This window comes from Bufo gargarizans, chromosome 10 (genome assembly GCF_014858855.1).
Source record: "Bufo gargarizans isolate SCDJY-AF-19 chromosome 10, ASM1485885v1, whole genome shotgun sequence".
Taxonomy (NCBI): domain Eukaryota; kingdom Metazoa; phylum Chordata; class Amphibia; order Anura; family Bufonidae; genus Bufo; species Bufo gargarizans.
Window position 1 is genome coordinate 122,957,117 of NC_058089.1, and position 20,378 is coordinate 122,977,494.

General features: G+C 49.7%; 1 protein-coding gene across 3 annotated transcripts; it reads left to right on the forward strand.

Annotated features, from left to right (window-relative positions):
- The first annotated feature begins 4,347 nt into the window (after nt 1-4,347).
- Nucleotides 4,348-17,469, forward strand: DBNDD1 (dysbindin domain containing 1). 3 transcript variants are annotated; one of them, XM_044270694.1, is made up of 4 exons: nt 4,348-4,522; nt 13,269-13,421; nt 15,422-15,562; nt 16,358-17,469. In XM_044270694.1, the coding sequence occupies exons 1-4, from the start codon at nt 4,492-4,494 to the stop codon at nt 16,513-16,515; spliced, it is 483 nt and encodes a 160-aa protein (XP_044126629.1). In that variant the 5' UTR covers nt 4,348-4,491; the 3' UTR covers nt 16,516-17,469. The 3 variants fall into 3 exon arrangements, with proteins under 3 accessions (XP_044126629.1, XP_044126631.1, XP_044126630.1); XM_044270695.1 differs by lacking the exon at nt 4,348-4,522 and adding an exon at nt 9,322-9,341; XM_044270696.1 differs by lacking the exon at nt 13,269-13,421.
- Nucleotides 17,470-20,378: the final 2,909 nt, after the last annotated feature.

Sequence of the window (20,378 nt, forward strand, 5' to 3'; positions counted from 1 at the left end):
TAGCCCCCAATACCAGCTCAGGCTCTTGGTTTATGTCTGCCTTCGGGTGGCAGTCATAGCGAGTTCCTTGTCTACTCCACCCCGGGCTTTAATATCTGCCCATTCCTCCAGACCGAGCCCCCAAAGCCCAACGAGCCCTGGCATCTGCCAGTCCTGAGCAGGATCAAATATCCTCTGTCTCTATGAACCATTGTCGAGCGCGGCCACGTATGCAGCAGGAAATCATCAGCATTCAGAGTAGCGGCAAAGCGAATTACGGTAGATTTTAAAAATGACAATATATGTTAGGGTACTTTCACACTTGCGATAAACTTTTTCCGGTATTGAGTTCCGTCCTAGGGGCTCAATACCGGAAAAAACTCAGTTTTATCCTAATGCATTCTCAATGGAGAGCGATCCGTTCAGGACGCATCAGGATGTCTTCAGTTCAGTCACTGTACGGTTTTTGGAAGGAGAAAATACCGCAGCATGCTGCGGTATTTTCTCCGTCCAAAATTCCGGAACACTTTCTTTTATACTGAAATGCATTAATGCCGGATCCGGCCCCAAGTGTTCTTGAAAAACGGATCCAGTTTTGCGGTCTGCGCCTGCGCAGACCTTTAAAAATGTAAAAAAGATAAATACCGAATGACAACCAGAGAGACGGATCCGGTATTGCAATGAAGAATCTGTTTGCATACAGATTGCCGGATCCGGCGGGCAGTTTGCGACGGAACTGCCTGCCAGAATCCAGCAACGCAAGTGGGAAAGTACCCTAAGCTGTGTATTTTCCAGCTGCAAGCTGCCTGGTCTCTGTGGTCCCAACCCGGCTTCTCAACAGGTGTCCAGCAGTTTCAGGATGCAAGAGGTTAGGAAGTGAGAGCTGGATCCTCGTGCTGCAGGCTCTCCCTCTCCATTCAGCTGCTTTGTGCCCCTGTTGACGCCCTGACACGTTGTACCTCACACCTCCACTACTAGCTGGCTACATACAGGAGTATTGCTGGATCTGTCTCCAGCAGCTGCATAAGTAAGTCACATGCCTAAAAGGTCTTGTGCTCCTGGCATTCAAACATGGATGCAAGTTACATGGTGCATGCAATAAACACATAAGGGCTCATTCACATGACCGTATGGTCGCCGTGCACAAATAGAGGTCCGCAAAACATGGGCAGCAGCCGTGTGAACTCTGTGCTGCGGATGATGACCCATTGACTTGAATGGGTCCACGATCCGCAAGGTACAGCAAAAGATAGGACATGTCCTATCTTGTGCGGTGCGGAGGCACGGACCCGAAAACCCATGGAAGGGCTTCCTCCGCTCTGCAAAAGATAGGACATGTCCTATCTTTTGCTGTACCTTGCGGATCGTGGACCCATTCAAGTCAATGGGTCTGCACTGCAGCAGGGAGTTCACACAGCTGCTGCCCGTGTATTGCGGACCTGCTTTTTACGGTGGCGACCATACAGTCGTGTGAATGAGCCCTAAGACATACATTGCTGGCATATACTACAGTGATTTCACATGTTGTAGTCACATTAGGCGGAGTGATCACCACATGAGGTCAGATGCAGAGGTGGTTGCGTATGTACGAACGGGACTCTGCTCTTCTCTGACCAGTATGGCTGCCGCTGCTCTTCTCTGACCAGTATGGCTGCCGCTGCTCTTCTCTGACCAGTATGGCTGCCGCTGCTCTTCTCTGACCAGTATGGCTGCCGCTGCTCTTCTCTGACCAGTATGGCTGCCGCTGCTCTTCTCTGACCAGTATGGCTGCCGCTGCTCTTCTCTGACCAGTATGGCTGCCGCTGCTCTTCTCTGGCCAGGATGGCTGCCGCTACTCTTCTCTGACCAGTATGGCTGCCGCTGCTCTTCTCTGACCAGCATGGCTGCCGCTGCTCTTCTCTGACCAGCATGGCTGCCGCTGCTCTTCTCTGACCAGCATGGCTGCCGCTGCTCTTCTCTGGCCAGGATGGCTGCCGCTACTCTTCTCTGACCAGTATGGCTGCCGCTGCTGTTCTCTGACCAGTATGGCTGCCTCTGCTCTTCTCTGGCCAGTATGGCTGCCGCTGCTCTTCTCTGACCAGGATGGCTGCCGCTGCTCTTCTCTGGCCAGGATGGCTGCCGCTACTCTTCTCTGACCAGTATGGCTGCCGCTGCTCTTCTCTGACCAGCATGGCTGCCGCTGCTCTTCTCTGACCAGCATGGCTGCCGCTGCTCTTCTCTGACCAGCATGGCTGCCGCTGCTCTTCTCTGGCCAGGATGGCTGCCGCTACTCTTCTCTGACCAGTATGGCTGCCGCTGCTGTTCTCTGACCAGTATGGCTGCCTCTGCTCTTCTCTGGCCAGTATGGCTGCCGCTGCTCTTCTCTGACCAGGATGGCTGCCGCTGCTCTTCTCTGACCAGGATGGCTGCCGCTGCTCTTCTCTGACCAGTATGGCTGCCGCTGCTCTTCTCTGACCAGTATGGCTGCCGCTGCTCTTCTCTGACCAGGATGGCTGCCGCTGCTCTTCTCTGACCAGGATGGCTGCCGCTGCTCTTCTCTGACTAGTATGGCTGCCGCTGCTCTTCTCTGACCAGTATGGCTGCCGCTGCTCTTCTCTGACCAGGATGGCTGCCGCTGCTCTTCTCTGACCAGGATGGCTGCCGCTGCTCTTCTCCCAGCTTCCCCAGACCCTTGGCTCCCTATGATGTTATAAAGCAGTGATGCCCAACCTGCAACCCTCCAGCTGTTGTAAAACTACAACTCTCACCATGCCCTTCTGTAGGCTGTCCATGGTGGGTCGCATGGAGGGTCGCAGGTTGGGTATCCCTGTAAGGCCTCCTGCACACAACCGTATGGCTTTTTCTGTATTTTGCGGTCCAATTTTCACAGATCAGTTTTTCCGTTTTTTTGTTTGTTTCAGTAGTGTTTCCGCTTCCATTCCGTTTTTCTGTTTGGTTTCCTTTTGTGGTCTGTTTTTTTGCGGATCGCAAACGGAAATGGAAGCATACAATATTGTTTAAACAGAAAGTACATAAAAAAAATTGGGCTGGGCATAAAATTTTCAATAGATGGTTCCGCAAAAACGGAACGGATACGGAAGACATACGGATGCATTTCCGTATGCATTCAGTTTTTTTTGCGGACCCATTGACTTGAATAGAGCCACGGATTGTTATTTGCGAGCAATAATAGGACATGTTCCATGTTTGAACAGAACGGAAATACGGAAATGGAAGGCGTACGGAGTAACTTCAAATTTTTTTGCGGATCAATTAAAATGAATGGTTCCGTATATGGAACTCAAAAAACGGAACGTAAACGTAAAAAAAAAAAAAACTTTTGTGTGCAGGAGGCCTTATAAAGCAATATGTGATTTAGGCCTCTTGCACATGACCATATGGCTTTTTTAGTATTTTGCAGTCCGCAAAAAATACGGATGACGTCTGTGTGCATTCCGTTTTTTGCGGAACGGAACAGCCGGCCCCTGATAGAACAGTCCTATCCTTGTCCGTTATGCGGACAATAAGGCCTCATGCACACGACCGTTGTTCTGGTCTGCATCCGAGCTGCAGTTTTTTGCGGCTCGGGTGCGGACCCATTCACTTCAATGGGGCCGCAAAAGATGCGGACAGCACTCTGTGTCATGTCCGCCTCCGCTTCTCTGTTCCGAGGCCCCGCAAAAAAATATAACACGTTTTGCGGACAAGAATAGGCATTTCTACAATGGGCCGCCCGTTCCGTTACACAAATTGTGGAAGGCACACGGGCGGCTTCCGTGTTTTGCGGATCCACAAAATGGAACGGTCGTGTGCATGAGGGCTAATAGGACATGTTCTATCTTTGAACGGAACGGAAATACGGAAACGGAAGGCATACGGAGTACCTTCCGTTTTTTTGAGGATCCATTGAAATCCATTGGTCCGTATACGGATGCAAAAAATGGAACGGAAACGGAAGAAAAAAAAGTTTGTGTGCAAGAGGCCTTTTACAGGGGAGGGCCAAGCAATTGGTTGGGGCCCCAGAAATCCCACCCCCCCAGATATAACTTTGCTTGGGGCCCCACAAATGCAAAATTGAGCGCCGGATATATACCGCACACGAGTGCTGCCATATTGGGTGTCACCCAGCTTTGATGGTGTTCGCACTGTAGACGGGCGGATACTCGGTATTCTCCTGCTCCTTGTAGTCATTCTGTCCGCAAAGACCTGCAGCGTCTGATGAGATGGAGTTGACATCCAGAGCCTACCCCGCCAGTCTTGGCTCCTTGCCAATGTCTCCTACATTGCACACGCAGACACACGCATGCACGCACGCACACACACAGCGCTGACACCCTCCGAGCCTCGCACTCCCTCTGCTCATTTGCAATGCGAGGCTCACTTATCGCTGAGGCTCTCAGCTCGGGGATGTGCGTCTGCGGTGCAGGTCCCTCCGCTCGCTGCCTGCTGCAGGGAGGAGGCTGCATCTGATGCTGCCCTGTGCTCCATCATCTCTTCCTGCTCAGCTGAAGGAACCCCTGAATCAGGATCTGGATGGAGACCCAGCCAGGGCCCGGTCCCTCAGGTGAGTGACTGATGGGCTACGTGTAGCTTGGTGGCGGTGTGATGATGGAGTCGGTGGGTTTGCAAAGTAGGGAGTTGTAGCCGGGACGCTGTGACTTGCAGTGTGTAGACAGTACCGCATTGCACTGGTGATATTAATGCACGGGGTATGCCGGCATCATCGGAAGGGGGGCACTCCTCCAAAAGACCAGCTTTTCAGTTTATATTATGCACACTGGTCATGTTCTTTGAAAAGACCCCCCTTCCAAACCACTTTTCAATGTATTGCGCGTGGTCAGTCCCCCCTAAAATTTCTCTGCTGGGTGCATTACCCCATCTATCACCCTTGCCCAGACTTTACATAGGAATGCCGAAAAAAAAAAAATTATAAAAAATTTGCAAAACTAATTGCAGCCGATCATTAGATAAGTGGGGGGCGAGACACAATTGCATGATCTCGGGGGCTTTGCAAGGATAAGTGTAAAATAAAGTCTTAAAGTGGTGCAGGCGGAGGCCAGCGAGCGGATACGAGGATTGAACGATCCTAAAAAACCACAATTTAGGTTACAGTGCTAGTACGGGAATAAGGGGGGGGGGGGGATCTGGGAATGCTGAGTATTTGCTGTATAGGAGCAGAAGGACAGCTGCGGAAAAATGTCATACGGTGGTGAGATTATACGCGGGGAGGGTGACATCCAGACGCAGGCGCCCCCCCCCATCTCAGGCGCTTACTGTAGTTTAAGTTTGCAAAGCTTTAAAGCCATTGCTGTAATCCCTAGAGAAGAGCCGGGTAGACAGCGGCAGAGCTGGGCGTCATGGGAGGGGGGAGGGGGGGGGGGGCGGCAGGGGGGGGGGCATAATGGAGGCCCATAATAAAGACCCCCCCCCAGGACCTTCTCCTCTTAATGTCAGTGGTGAACACATAACGGTCCAAATACAAAATTCATTGCATGGGGTAAAATGCCAGATTAGGAGCAAAATGTGCATCTAAGGCCTAGTTCACACGTCCGTATAAGGGGTCCGCATCCGTTCCGCAAATTGCGGACCCATTCATTCTCTATGGGCTCAGAATGTGCTCTCCGCATCCGCATTTCCGGAGCGCGCCGTCGATCTTCCGGTCCGCAGCTCCTGACAAAATAGAACATGTCCTATTGTTGTCCGGACAAGAACAGGCCGTTCTATGGGGGCGCCGGCCGGGTGTACTGCGGATCCGCAACGCACTGCGGACGTGTGAATGGACCCTTAGTCATTCTGTCAATCCACATTTCATTTCAATGCATTTGTGCGATTTTTCTAGTTCTGTATTTGTTTACTTCATTTTATTTTATTTTTTGCTTCTTTTGATATTTAGCATTTTCTAATTATCTATTTATTTGTTATTTATTTGCATTTTGTGCTTCTTTTTTTTTATTCCCATGTTTTAAATCTTGTGTTTTTCGATTTCTGTAATTAATTATTTTTTATCTTTTTCCCATTTATATATTATTTCATTTTTCTAGTTATATAGTTCTGCTTGAGTTTTTTTTCTTTCTATGTTTTAAATCTTTTTCTATTTATGTCTTGTTTTTTTTTTCTTTATTTGTTGATTACGTTTTGACTTTTGTGTTTCTTTTGATTTTTTTTGCTTTCTATTTTGTATTTTTAATTTATTTTTTGCTTGTTATTTTATTTCTATGGTTTTATATGTTGCGTTTGTTTAACTATTTCTTCCTTTCAACCACTTCACCCTGAACCTTAAATGCCCCTCCGTTACCCGGCTTTTCATATGCTAAATGATAGGGCTTGCCAACCCCAAGCACAATAACCGAGGAAGCCTCACGATAAAGAAGGCTCTGTCTGGCGATGCCAGTGGTAACACAGCGCTGTGTGTCTCTGGAGAGTCACCTGGCGTCTCATCCGAGTGTCATTACCCTCTGGGGCGAGCATCAGCGCAACTATAAATCACAGTAACTACCTGCGCCAAGGGCGGCATCAGTGCAAGTTGTGGGATGGAAGGACGGGTATTGATCACGGTGTGGGCTGTACTGGAACAATGAGGGAGCCTGGCATGGTGCTGGATACAAAGAGATAGGTTCAGCAGCAGGGAATTATAGGGTTAAAGCCGAGGATACATTGTATCGTCAGTTACATAAATAGTGACTCCCGGCTTCCTTTCCCATTGATGGAGCATTTCCTGCAGGGATCATCCACATGGACATTCACCAAATTCCGAGGACACTTTTAGCCCCCGCCACGTCTCTGTATTCGCTGCACAGACTCTTTCGCTGGAGAATTCCGATTTCCCCCTGGAATATTTTTAACGAAGTGTTTATTTCCCATGTTAAACATTTTATATTCCAGATACTTCCATGGCCCCTATGGAGCTAGAGTATGGACAGAAATAATCCGGGCTACAGTGTGTGTGACATTCACAATTAGGGCTCCTGCACGCAAACGTATTTTCTTTCCTGTTTATTTTTGCGGACTGTATACGGAAACCATTCATTTCAATAGGTGCGCAAAAAAAACTGAAGTTACTCGGTATGTCCGTTGCGGACAAGGATAGGACTGTTCTATTAGGGGCCAGCTGTTCCGTTCCGCAAAATACGGAATGCACATGAACGTCATCTGTGTTTTTTGCGGATCCGTGTTTTTGTGGAGCGCAAAATACATACGGTCGTGTGCATGAGACCTTATTGAGAACTCCAGACCAGAGATCTGGTTCTCTAGCTGTTAGGATACTACAACTCCCAGCATGTAGGAGAGGAGCAAGTTGCCCACCATTGCTGAAGCCCTTACGGATGGCCAACCTGCGGCTCTCCAGCTGTTGTAAAACTACAACTCCCACCATGCCCTGCTGTAGGCTGATAGCTGTGGGCAATCTGGGCATGCTGGGAGTTGTAGTTTTGCAACAGCTGAAGTGCCGCAGGTTGGCCATCCCTGCTCTAGCTGATATCGTAGATCAGGCATCCTCAAACTGTGGCCCTCCAGCTGTTGCAAAACTACAACTCCCAGCATGCCCGAACAGCCTACAGGTATCAGCCTACAGCAGGGCATTGTGGGAGTTGTAGTTTTACAACAGCTGGAGGGTCGCAGTTTGAGGATGCCTGCCATAGATAGTCTACTAGGGTACCCAAATACATACCAGTTCAAGACGTGTCCCCAAACATCAAGTTGGACTATGACGGGCGTCTACACATCTCATAGGGCCCCACAGCAAAGCTTAGTATGGGGCCCCTGCCTCAACCAGTTTCTGAGTTATCCGTCTATCAATCACTCCCATGCAATGCAGATTTCTGAGGAATTACGTTTTTAAGTTGTTTTTCATTTAATTAAGTGAAATAAATTTTAATTAAATAATGTAATAGAAAAGTCGCCTCACCCACTTTATTTAAGTTCTGTCTCTGTAAAGTGGAACAGGTGCTTCCAATATGTCACTCATTCTGAACACCATAGTTCCCAATGGATTGACAGCAGACAACTGGAATAAATACATTGATACATCTGTAGAATCCCATCTATTATAAAGCTGGCTGCCAACAGCCACCACTAGGGGGAGCTCAGCGCATAGGACACAGTTACTGCAATCACCTGTTTGTACTGAGAGCCTCCTGGTGGTGACTGCATGAAAATGCACTGCTTTTACATTGGGAAGAGAAAGAAGGACCTCGGCTCAGGGACCCCCCTCCCTCTGGGCCCCATAGCAGTTGCATGGTCTGCCTTCATAGAGGGTTCACTGTCTACGGGCATGGCGTTATAGAGCAGGAGGAGCAGAGTTTTATGGAAAGAGATTCAGTAGATCTTATCCCTACTTTTCTATCCTTAGGAGTCCAGTGGGCGGTCCTGACAGCTGTGCACACAGAGATGCTGTCAATCACTGATAGGACCGCCCACTGGACTCCTAACCCAGGGCTTTAATACTGAATCTTCCCCACTGATCCGGCGGCCTGCAGATCGGACTCCTCGCTCCGTGTCACAGCGTCCCTCTGAAGGTACGAGGCGCTAAATGGATAAACCGTGTCCGAGGACTGTGCCGAGTGCCACATCACATACATTATTCACTGCCGCCATTAGATACGCGGTCACCTACGCTCCCGGCCCCAGGGCTCCTCGACGAACAGGAGTTCAGCTGTGGAAAGTTCCAGGAGGCAGTCCGTGTTTCACTGCCTCCGTCCTGCACCGCACCTCCTGGATTGCGGACCCAAGTGTGCACACGGCTGATGCCCGTATTTTGCGGACCCCCAGTTTGCAGGCCACTATAAGGCCCCTTTCACACGGGCGAGTTTTCCGTGCGGGTGCGATGCGTGCGGTGAACGCATTGCACCCGCACTGAATCCTGACCCATTCATTTCTATGAGACTGTGCACACGAGCGGTGATTTTCACGCATCACTTGTGCGTTGCGTGAAAATCGCAGCATGCTCCTCTTTGTGCGTTTTTCACGTAACGCAGGCCCTATAGAAATGAATGGGGTTGCGTGAAAATCGCATGCATCCGCAAGCAAGTGCGGATGCGGTGCGATTTTCACGCATGGGTTCTAGGTGACAGTCTATTCACTGTATTATTTTCCCTTATAACATGGTTATAAGGGAAAATAATAGCATTCTGAATACAGAATGCTTTGTATAATAGTGCTGGAGGGGTTAAAAATAATAAAAAAGTTAACTCACCTTCTCCTCTTGTTAGCGCAGATGCCGGTCTGTTCTTTATCTGTGGGCTAAAGGACCTTTGATGACGTCAGATCACATGCTCCATCACCATGGTGATGGACCATGTGATTGGAGCATGTGATCTGACGTCACCTCAGGTCATTCAGTCCACAGCTAAAGAACAGAGTGGCATCTGCGCGAACAAGAGGAGAAGGTGAGTTAACTTTTTTATTATTTTTAACCCTTCCAGCACTATTATACAAAGCATTCTGTAGTCAGAATGCTATTATTTTCCCTTATAACCATGTTATAAGGGAAAATAATACAATCTTCAGAACATCAATCCCAAGCCCGAACTTCTGTGAAGAAGTTCGGGTTTGGGTACCAAACATGCGCGATTTTTCTCACGCAAGTGCAAAACGCATGACAATGTTTTGCACTCGCACGGAAAAATCGCGCATTTTCCCGCAACGCACCCGCCTCTTATCCGGGCAAAAAACATGACGCCCGTGTGAAAGAGGCCTAAGAGCTGGTCGCGGGTCATAACCCATGACTGCGGCTATAGGGCGGCACTAACCGCTGCTTTACACTGCACATTTCTCTGATAAGTTATAGGATGACATATAGGCGCCAGTTACTAATCCCCCTATATCCCATTTCAAGGGGCACAATCCCCCCCCGGCCGCAGTGATGGCGCAGTGTGATGCCCGGCACTGTACAGAGCGCCAGAGGTATTTTCCAGCAACAACTGGTTAATGATACCCACGAGCACCCGGGAGAATAAATCTGCAAGAAACATTCCAGACATAATCTCAATTAGTGTGAAAAGACTGACATCTGCCATTACCGAAATCACTGGCGCCCGACCAGCTGCTGGAGAACTACAACCCTCAGCATGCCCTGCTACCCAAATTACTGGATAGTAACTTGCACTAGAGCCGTTTATAAAAGACGTCTTTTACCTGTAGAATGCCCAGTGGCATCGATGACTATTAGAGGTTATGGCTGTGGCACAGGTAAAGGGGTTATCCAAGGCCTATATGCCCCCCATGTGCCCGGGCACCTCACACAGATAGTACTTACCCCGCTCCCCGGCACCCAGGATGCTAGGCAGGCTTGTCCCAGTCATGGCCTGTTATTGGCCAACCCTTCCCCCCGCGCAATGGGGAGATGCGGCGGTGGCCGTACCGGCATCAGAAGCAACGCAGGTGCTGGGAAGTGAGGTAAGAACTATCTGTGTGAGGGGCCCGGGCATATGGGGGGCATTATAGGTCTTGGAAAACCCCATTAAACATTGCGTTAATATAATCCGCTAATTACTTTTGTAATTTACTTTCTCTTACAAAAATGCTCCAGTTGTAAGATATGATCTTTCCTTCATTATAACGATGCCCCCTGGTGTTTACTCTGTATAGTAATATGCATGTCCACCTACTGAAGCGGTCGCACATGCCCAGTTCCATCCTTTAACTGCCACCAGCCATATCTACTGTTAGAAGCTGTGTTACTGGGAGAAAACTGCAGCAGAAAGGACATGCCCCCTGAGTGGTGATAAGGAGAGAGCTGCAGCAGAAAGTACCCCCTGAGCTGTAACAGTGAGAGAACTACAGCAGAAAGGACATGCCCCCTGAGCGATGATAAGGAGAGAGCTGCAGCAGAAAGGACATGCCCCCTGAGTGGTGATAAGGAGAGAGCTGCAGCAGAGACTACCCCCTGAGCTGTAACAGGGAGAGAACTGCAGCAGAGACTACCCCCTGAGCTGTAACAGGGAGAGAACTGCAGCAGAAAGGACATGCCCCCTGAGTGGTGATAAGGAGAGAGCTGCAGCAGAGAGTACCCCCTGAGCTGTAACAGGGAGAGAACTGCAGCAGAAAGGACATGCCCCCTGAGCGGTGATAAGGAGAGAGCTGCAGCAGAGAGTACCCCCTGAGCTGTAACAGGGAGAGAACTGCAGCAGAAAGGACATGCCCCCTGAGTGGTGATAAGCAGAGAGCTGCAGCAGAAAGTGCCCCCCGAGCTGTAATAGGGAGAGAGCTGCAGCAGAAAGGACATGCCCCCTGAGCGGTGATAAGGAGAGAGCTGCAGCAGAAAGGACCCCCCCCCAGCTGTAATAGGGAGAGAGCTGCAGCAGAAAGGACATGCCCCCTGAGCGGTGATAAGGAGAGAGCTGCAGCAGAAAGGACATGCCCCCTGAGTGGTGATAAGCAGAGAGCTGCAGCAGAAAGTGCCCCCCGAGCTGTAATAGGGAGAGAGCTGCAGCAGAAAGGACATGGCCCCTGAGCGGTGATAAGGAGAGAGCTGCAGCAGAAAGGACCCCCCCCCAGCTGTAATAGGGAGAGAGCTGCAGCAGAAAGGACATGCCCCCTGAGCGGTGATAAGGAGAGAGCTGCAGCAGAAAGGACATGCCCCCTGAGTGGTGATAAGGAGAGAGCTGCAGCAGAGAGTACCCCCTGAGCTGTAACAGGGAGAGAACTGCAGCAGAAAGGACATGCCCCCTGAGTGGTGATAAGCAGAGAGCTGCAGCAGAAAGTGCCCCCCGAGCTGTAATAGGGAGAGAGCTGCAGCAGAAAGGACATGCCCCATGAGCGGTGATAAGGAGAGAGCTGCAGCAGAAAGGACCCCCCCCCCCAGCTGTAATAGGGAGAGAGCTGCAGCAGAAAGGACCCCCTGAGCTGTAACAGGGAGATAACTGCAGCAGAAAGGACATGCCCCCTGAGCGGTGATAAGGAGAGAGCTGCAGCAGAGAGTACCCCCTGAGCTGTAACAGGGAGAGAACTGCAGCAGAAAGGACATGCCCCCTGAGTGGTGATAAGCAGAGAGCTGCAGCAGAAAGTGCCCCCCGAGCTGTAATAGGGAGAGAGCTGCAGCAGAAAGGACATGCCCCATGAGCGGTGATAAGGAGAGAGCTGCAGCAGAAAGGACCCCCCCCCCAGCTGTAATAGGGAGAGAGCTGCAGCAGAAAGGACCCCCTGAGCTGTAACAGGGAGATAACTGCAGCAGAAAGGACATGCCCCCTGAGCGGTGATAAGGAGAGAGCTGCAGCAGAGAGTACCCCCTGAGCTGTAACAGGGAGAGAACTGCAGCAGAAAGGACATGCCCCCTGAGTGGTGATAAGCAGAGAGCTGCAGCAGAAAGTTCCCCCCGAGCTGTAATAGGGAAAGAGCTGCAGCAGAAAGGACATGCCCCCTGAGCGGTGATAAGGAGAGAGCTGCAGCAGAAAGGACATGCATCCTAAGAAAGGACACTCCCCCTGAGCTACCAGCCTGAAGAAAATCTATCAGAGCAATTGGAGCAATGAATGGGGAGATCTCTGGATCCATGTGAGGTACAGGGCTGCTTCTAGAGGTTGTCATGTACGGTACTATATGGTATCTGATTTTCATGACATCTTCAGTGAGCAGGCTTGCCATCAGTGGTATCTGGCAGAATATAAGACTCTATTACAGATACCGACATTCAGCTCATTGCAGAACATGACATTGGGACCAGTGGTGGTCATCAGCATACAGACCATAGAAACAGCCTATGTGGGCACATGATAAAGGAAGGCGTCAGGTTGGGTTGACCCCATTATCGCTCCACAATAGGTGGCGCCTCTCCAGAACTCTCAACATTAGGTAAGAAAACCAAAGAATGGTGCGCTTCAATGTATGGGAAGAGAGTGTGGGCAATGGAGATCTGAGCGCGCCACAGAAGAGGGGCCCTACCTTGCATCCAAAAATAAATCCATTGGTTGTACAAGGGTTTATTACTGACATGGCACTAACGTAGAGTTCTGACATCCCGCCATATGGGCCCATTGTGACCAGCAGGGATGACACTACGAAGCATCAAGGAAGATTAACATATTCCATATCCCGTATATGTCCCTCTAGGATCTGATCTGCTATTGTTATTTGTCATCCAGCCAACACTAGATCCTTCATTGGCAGGGATTTATATGAAGGGTAAGGCAGGAGAGACACAGATGGTGTCTCCTCTGCACCCATGAACCTCAGTACAAGAAGTACCGCCAAAAGTAAGGAAAGGTTTTGATTTTCAGGACAATAACATAAATCTGGTCCACCATATCCTATAGTGATGTGTGTCATGCTGAGCCATTGATGTCAGTATTCCTCCTGCCATTGTGTTTCCTGTGCAGAGCAGACCAGAGAAGCAGAAAGCCAGGTCGGCTCTCACCCTAGAGCCCCCGCTGAGGTGACCGTAGAAGAACCTCAACAACCCCTGGCGGCTGAGGTGGAATCAGGAGTCCTGGCACCTATGACGGGGCTCCTGCAAGTCACAGAAAGAAGACGTGAGTATCTCCACCATGGTGTATGAACCACTTTTTCCTGCCACTGTACCACCTTGACCATGCAAGGTCACTGGACAAGTCCTCCTTCCACCTGGAGAGCATCATGGATGACTCCATATGCTTTTTTTTATGCTCCAGATGTAAGCCGTGTACCGGGGTGGGCTCCCCAGGATACAGCGAAGTCACGAACGAAGAAAACAACTCCGCCACCAGTTTTTGCCAAAACAGAATTTTACTTAAACGTGGTAATGAACACAACCACAAATGCTGGGAACATACAATACATTTACATACACCCAGCTCGAAGGCTGAGAGCCTTGTGCTGCACAGCGCGGCGCCCTCCGATGGATGCAGGAGGAAAGCGTGGAAATTTACCTACTGGCGGGCACAACTAAACTGCCACACCTTACCTGTTATTACCCTAAAAAAACACTAATAACTGTATGGGTGTGTGGTACGGGCTAGCCTGCGGTGCAGCACAACAGCTTACAATGCTCTACAGCAGGCATGGCCAACCTGCGGCTCTCCAGCTGTTGTAAAACTACAACTCCCACCATGCCCTGCTGTAGGCTGATAGCTGTATACTGTCCGGGCATGATGGGAGTTGTAGTTTTGCAACAGCTGGAGAGCCTCAGGTTGGCCATCCCTGCTCTACAGGATTCCCCCTCCCATAACTGGTCTTGTAGCACGTGCCTGAGTATTCCTCCTGACACCAGCCTGGCTCGAGTTTGTGGGGAAGTTTATCTCCGGTGTAAAAGGTCCCTTTAAATTATGGAGTCCTTGCAATGAACAACAGTAACACTTGTGGCCTGACACAAACAGAGACCCTAACTAACTACAGGCCTGGTCTCAGTCTCTAGGCGCCAACACTGCAATGAGGTGCGTGCCCGATCTTACTGACCAGGGTCTGCTCTGCCTCCGCCGGTGACTCTGACAGAACAAATGCCTCTCCAACAAGCATGCGGTACCGCAGTGTATGTCGCTTTGCTCCTCTGTACGGGATCAGGGTCTTGGACACAATCAGCTTCACTTAGCTGCCGCCCTCGTCACTGAGGGATGCCCCCACACCTGGATGCCGTTGGATCCTCTGAATAACACAGCATTTTTTTCCGGTATTGAGCCCCTATGATGGATCTCAATACAGGAAAACTAAAACGCTAGTGTGAAAGTAGCCTAAGATGGATGCTTCCTTTCTCTTCCTCTCCAGGCTCTGTGTAACTCCACTTCTCATGAATATGGAAATATATGCAGTCTGTAGCTGTGTTTAGGAAACAGCGGCATCTTGTGGCCAAACAGCAGAATGTCAGTTCAGATCATTTAATTTAATCTACACAGTGTTCAGACAAGGAGAGCTGTTTCCCCATCTCACACTGTCATTTGGTGCCATGGTGCCCAACATGTTCAGGCTTGGGGTAGGGAAGATCTCATTGTCTTCTGTAAGAAATTACTGTGCATGAAGTCAGGAGGATATGATGGGTGGTTAAGTTGTAGATTGCCCTAAGATATCAAGTCAACTCAAAATTACAGATTTGGTCTCATTTATGAAAGTAAAATAATGGACGACTGAGGAAATCAGGGGCCTAACTTAAAGTTCCTGGGGCCACCTTTCAAAATCGGCACCTACTCACAATACTGATGTCTTTTCATTTTTTAGAGGGAAATTTGGGCCTCCTCGAGCAAAAGGTCCTGAGTACAACTATTACTTCTGCACCCTCTATAGCAGGGTTCTCCAACCGGTTGCTCTCTGACTGTTGCAAAACTACAACTCCCAACCGCAGACTATCATGATAGACGTTGTAGTTTTGCAACCACTGCTTCAAATCTGCACTCCAGGATGATTTCTTCCATAAGAACCCAACATTTTTAGGATTCGTGACTTTGGCCACCACCAAGCCTTCAGGTTCTCCATGCCACCCCATAGAATACAACATCTGCTGTAACGTATATTCCCTACAGATGTCCACATTTTACATATAACGACCCTCTTTCTCTCCCTGTAGAACCGCTCAGCAGCGTCTCCTCTCTAGAAGTGCACTTTGATCTGCTGGATCTGACAGAACTCACAGACATGTCTGACCAGGAACTGGCCGAAGTGTTTGCCGACTCGGATGATGAAAACGCGCACAATGAGCCGCCTCCAGGTGTGTGATCCTACCTTCTCAGAGGGGCGAAAAGTGGCTGAGATTTTCGGTTACAGAATCCACGATCCATTTCTAAGTTCTGGTCCTCACCTTCTTCTCTGTGGTCCCAGCTTGTGCTGTATTTTATCAAGGGTGACAAGTACTACAAAGGCCAGCATGCACCTCATTGCTCACTAGTATAACCAGCTGCAGGGAACAGAGAGGAGCTGGAAAACCCAACTTCCCCATAAGACTGCTATCTGCAGGACCTCAATCATTCCTTCCGAAAGGTGAATGTTCACCAGTCCCATGATGCACCAGGGCTAAAATGTAAAAAAACAACAACTTGAGAAACATAACTGCCTTCTTCCAAAAACAGCGCCACGCTTGTCCATGGGTTGTGTCTGGTATTTCAGCTCAGCTCCGTTAAAATGGATGGAGCTGAGCTGCAATACTGCACACAAACCTAGGACAATTGAGTCGCTCTTTTAGGAAGAAAGAAGCCCACCTTCCTACTCCTGTTCAACCCTCAGAAGCAGGAATAGGAAGCTCTGAGATGGTGCAGACTAAGATTAATGACCACTATTCCAGAACCCGCTGCGTATAACCCAAAGCTAATCAGCCTTTCATAAAGCCATTCCAGTGGGAGCGTGTCCTGAATGTCTATGCTTCGATTTCAGCCCTCAGCGGCAAACCATGACCTTGCTCTATGAGGAGGACAGAAATCGAAGACACTGTAGATATCAGTACTCAGGCTTAGTCCGACTCCACAGGCCTTGTGTTCCTCCCTCTCTGACATCTCCTTTACACCTACAGGTCTTCATTTACCTCCTCTCCCTCGAGCCGGGTACCTCCGTTCTCCGTCTTGGACCCGATCAAGAACTGAAAGGGAGAAGAAACATCTCAGCGACTCAGAGCTGCAAGGAGGACTGCTGGACACGTTCCTCGCTGCAGAGAGATCCAAAGAGAACTAACAAGAAAGCCTTTACCCCACCGAAACTGGTCCCCTTTGCCCTCTTATCATCCATATCAGGGATTGGAAAGTGCCAAGACCATAGCTCTCAAAACTGCATCAACCACGGCCGGGGCCACGTCAGTACTGCGTCTACTCTCTGGGACGATAGACGGGGCCTGCTCAGCACGTGAGGCTTAGTAGAGGTCCTTATCCGTAGTAGAACCCTATCAGTAGTGGAGCTTGGAGGAACATCATCTTCTTGTAGAACTGAGAGGAACTGGAGACCTGGTTCGACCACTGGGAATCTGGGACGCCACAACACTACCAGCTGTAGAATGAATTTAGTAGATCCATACCTACATGGAGCCCCGGTCCAGGAACCACGACTGCCATCCCATCCCTACAGGAGGTCCTACCTGGTGCTCGGATGCTCAGAGATATGATGGGACGAAGAAGCAGGCTTAGTAACAGGACAATTACCAGCACGTAAATTGGTTGCCGGAGGACAACCCGCTCCATGAATGTAGATCTGGATGAGCGTTACCACCTCAGTAGCGAGGAGGACATTTTTGGGACACGGTCCAATTAACAACTTCATAAGCACAGAATCCCCCCACCCACCCTCCGCCGCCTTAATATACACCGCCATCCACCACCACCTTCTCCGGGGAAGCTGTGGGTCACGTTCTTGCCACCTAACCCTTACTGTGGAGCACTTTGATGGGGAGCTGCAGTGCACAAGCCCTTATTTTATCGCTCAGTCGTTCCATCGCCTCGCAGAAGCAGCGTTACAGTGTGTGTTTTCCGGTGACTCTTCTTTTGTTACTACGGTGACACTTTTGCACTTTACGATGATGTGGCTGTGCCCCCACAGCTTTGGGATTTCGCCCCTGCGAGGACTTTCTGGCACTTAAAAGAGTTTGCGACATGACACATTAAAATCTTCCTGAACCGTGAAAACGTAGAATGTAACCGAGCTGCATGATTGCCCTGAACGAGGCACAGCCGTGGACCGCTCACCCCTCCACTACTTGCACCCCCAAGTAATAATAATTCTGGAGCATTCTGGTGCCGTCACTCTATTATTCCTGCTAGAAGGTCCAGATGGGTGTTACCAGTGGAGGGCCTGTCCCTGTACAGTCTGACACCGGCAGCACTGATTGGATAATGTCAGATAGTGCAGGGACGCATCCTCAACTGGTAACACCCAGCTGGACCTTCATTTCAAACTTCTAGCAGGAATAATATGGGAACGGCACAACATAGAGTGAAAAGGATAGATGCTCCAGAATTGGTATTACATGTCAGGAGAGGCGACAGCTCCTCTTTAAAGGGATATTTAGAAGGGGAATAACAGATTGGTAGGGGCCCCCACCCATCACAAGAACAGGGAAATAGACGGAGGGTCTGGTCGAACAGGTGCCCTGCTGTTCCATCTATTCTCTATGGGAGCACAGCCCTCAACTGGGCCAATAGCTGGCTGCCATCAAAATATGGAGAATGGGAGTTGTAGTTGAAAAAGGGGGGAGATTCATAAGACTACCTAAAAGCAAAACAATTTGTGACCCTTATCATTATACACGGCTTGTTTCCATGGTTACGACCACCCTGCAAACCATCAGCGGTGGTCATGCTTGCACACCATTGAAAAAAAGCACCAGCCTATGTGCGCTTCCATGGTTCCAGCCACCAGAGAGGCTGGCACTTTTTCCTATATTGCGCAAGCACGACCACCACTGCTGGATTACAGGGTGGTCGTAACCATGGAAACGAGCCGTGTATAATGTGATGGGAAAAATGAATCCAGCCGGCAAAGGAGGCAATATAGACAATCACAATACATTAGTAAGTGCCTTGTATTAACTTCCTCTACATGATCAATGCCATTTACTGGAGTGAGAGGACCCCTTTAAGGTAGAATCTGCCACATGACAGTCCCCATACGTCCTGTTAACTAGCAATGTCATAATTGGTAAAAATGAGAGGGGTTGTCCCGCTTTTTACCACATTTTGCTTCCCCACCTACCCGCCAGACCTGTGGAGGCATACTTACCTGCTCGCCACCGCTTGGTTCCAGCTCCTTCACTTCAGTCCACCCCTGTGTTCACCGCTCTCTGGTCCCCGCTTGTGAGTCTCCAGCGCGGATGGGGGTCACCTGTGACTACAAGTGGTACGCCACTGGGTCACGTGCTATTTGGCGACATGTCACCGCTGTGACAACCCCTTTAAGCGATGACATCTCTGGGGCTTCAGATCGATAACGCAGAAGCCAATAAAAGGTAATTTGCTAAAAGTGACCCATTTTTGTTAGAAGGGCTCCCCGCAACGACAAGCTGATCACAGGTGCAGGGACCCCAGTAATCAGCAGCAAGTGCTCATTTTCCCTGCAGCGCCACCAGGGAATAAACAGAGAATTACACATTTCTCATTGGACTCAATGGGCCGTCCATGTAATGCAGGACGTGTCTGGTCCTCCAGGCTGAGAGACTCTCTTTGCAGCCGCTCTGGGTAATAGGGAGAACCAAGCAGCGGACCATTCCCTTACACTGATATCTCAACAGGGCATATAAGCAAGGCGGACACCCTATGGAGACGCGCCCACGTACTAAAGATGGCGTCACATCCCCTGGCGACCCGATGTCTAGCACCCGCACGCGGTAATGAGCTGTCTCCCTGCAGAAGACGTCATCTTTCTTCATCACAGGCCTCCTCACGTTGCAGGTTTTTATGCGGATCGCTGCGTTCTGATCCAAATCTAGGTTCCTTCTGCTTCTTTAGATTAAAATATCCAGGTCACTTCTGCTCACAGGGAACCGTATTAGAAGCGGCATGTCGTGCAGACGGAACAGAAAAATCTATGCACCCCTTATCTGTGTGAAGGTCATGATGCCAGAACCAGGAAGCACAGGATGAACAGTATTACAGGTCCTTTATACATCCCTTGCCCCCCTCCGCATCTTTTTTGAGTTAACGCCGGGGGCTGGTTGTCTATCTAATGTGCCTGTGGAGCTCCCAAATTTTTTTGGGGAAAAAAAAAAATGATGGGATGAGTTGGACTCGACGCCTGATCCTTTGGTTCTGGTAGAAGATAAGCAGCTGCCAGAGGTGTTCGTCAGCGGCTTTGTCCCATCTCGCCATTGTAAATACCTTGTGCATGGGGCAGTCGGGAGGAAGATAGGAGTCTTCACTCAAAATCTAGGAACCAGGACGCTCAGGATGAACACACCATTTCTGTGTAATGTAAATATTCTTTGTAGATCTAGTTTGCTAATCATGCACCAGAAGGCTCAGGATGAACAGTATTACAGGTCACGTTTAAAGTCAATGGGATTGTAGGGGGACAGGAAAAAAATAAATTCTAAATGGTAAGTAAAGGGCAATGCCATGGCTTAGGCGCCAATCTCTCCAGAGCTTCATCTGAATAGTGCAATCTTGCAGCTAATGATTTTTCGGCTGATGTGGGGCTCGTTGGCAGGGCGCTCACGTATCCCTCTTCTCCCTCGACACTTACATATTTTTAGATGAAGTTATTAACTTGCAGAGCTCATTGCCGAGCGGTTCTCAGTCCTGATGCAGCCGCAGGATCAGGACAAGGGGGATTAGGTTCCAGTAGATTTCCATAGCTCTAGCTGTGCGATGTGCAGCGCTGAACATTACGGCTCCAGGAGGGTGAAATGGGCTGCTGCCCGGGGGCCTCCACCACACGGGGGCCTCCACCACCCATTTCCATCAAGCACTTCCTAGACACCCCCAGCAGCTCTGCTCCCCAACTAGAAGGGATCCAGTGGTCAAGAGTTCATGATCATTGCAATATGGAGAGTCGGATAAGCAGCCGCCAGCTCTGCTTATCTCCGGATAAACAACGGATTGGGAAGGACCTGC

Coding starts and splice junctions, on each gene's coding strand:
- DBNDD1 (XM_044270694.1), top strand. CDS start 4,492: ATGGAGACCCAGCCAGGGCCCGGTCCCTCAG. Junction 4,523..13,268: donor GCCAGGGCCCGGTCCCTCAG/GTGAGTGACTGA, acceptor TTTCCTGTGCAG/AGCAGACCAGAGAAGCAGAA. Junction 15,563..16,357: donor GCACAATGAGCCGCCTCCAG/GTGTGTGATCCT, acceptor TTACACCTACAG/GTCTTCATTTACCTCCTCTC.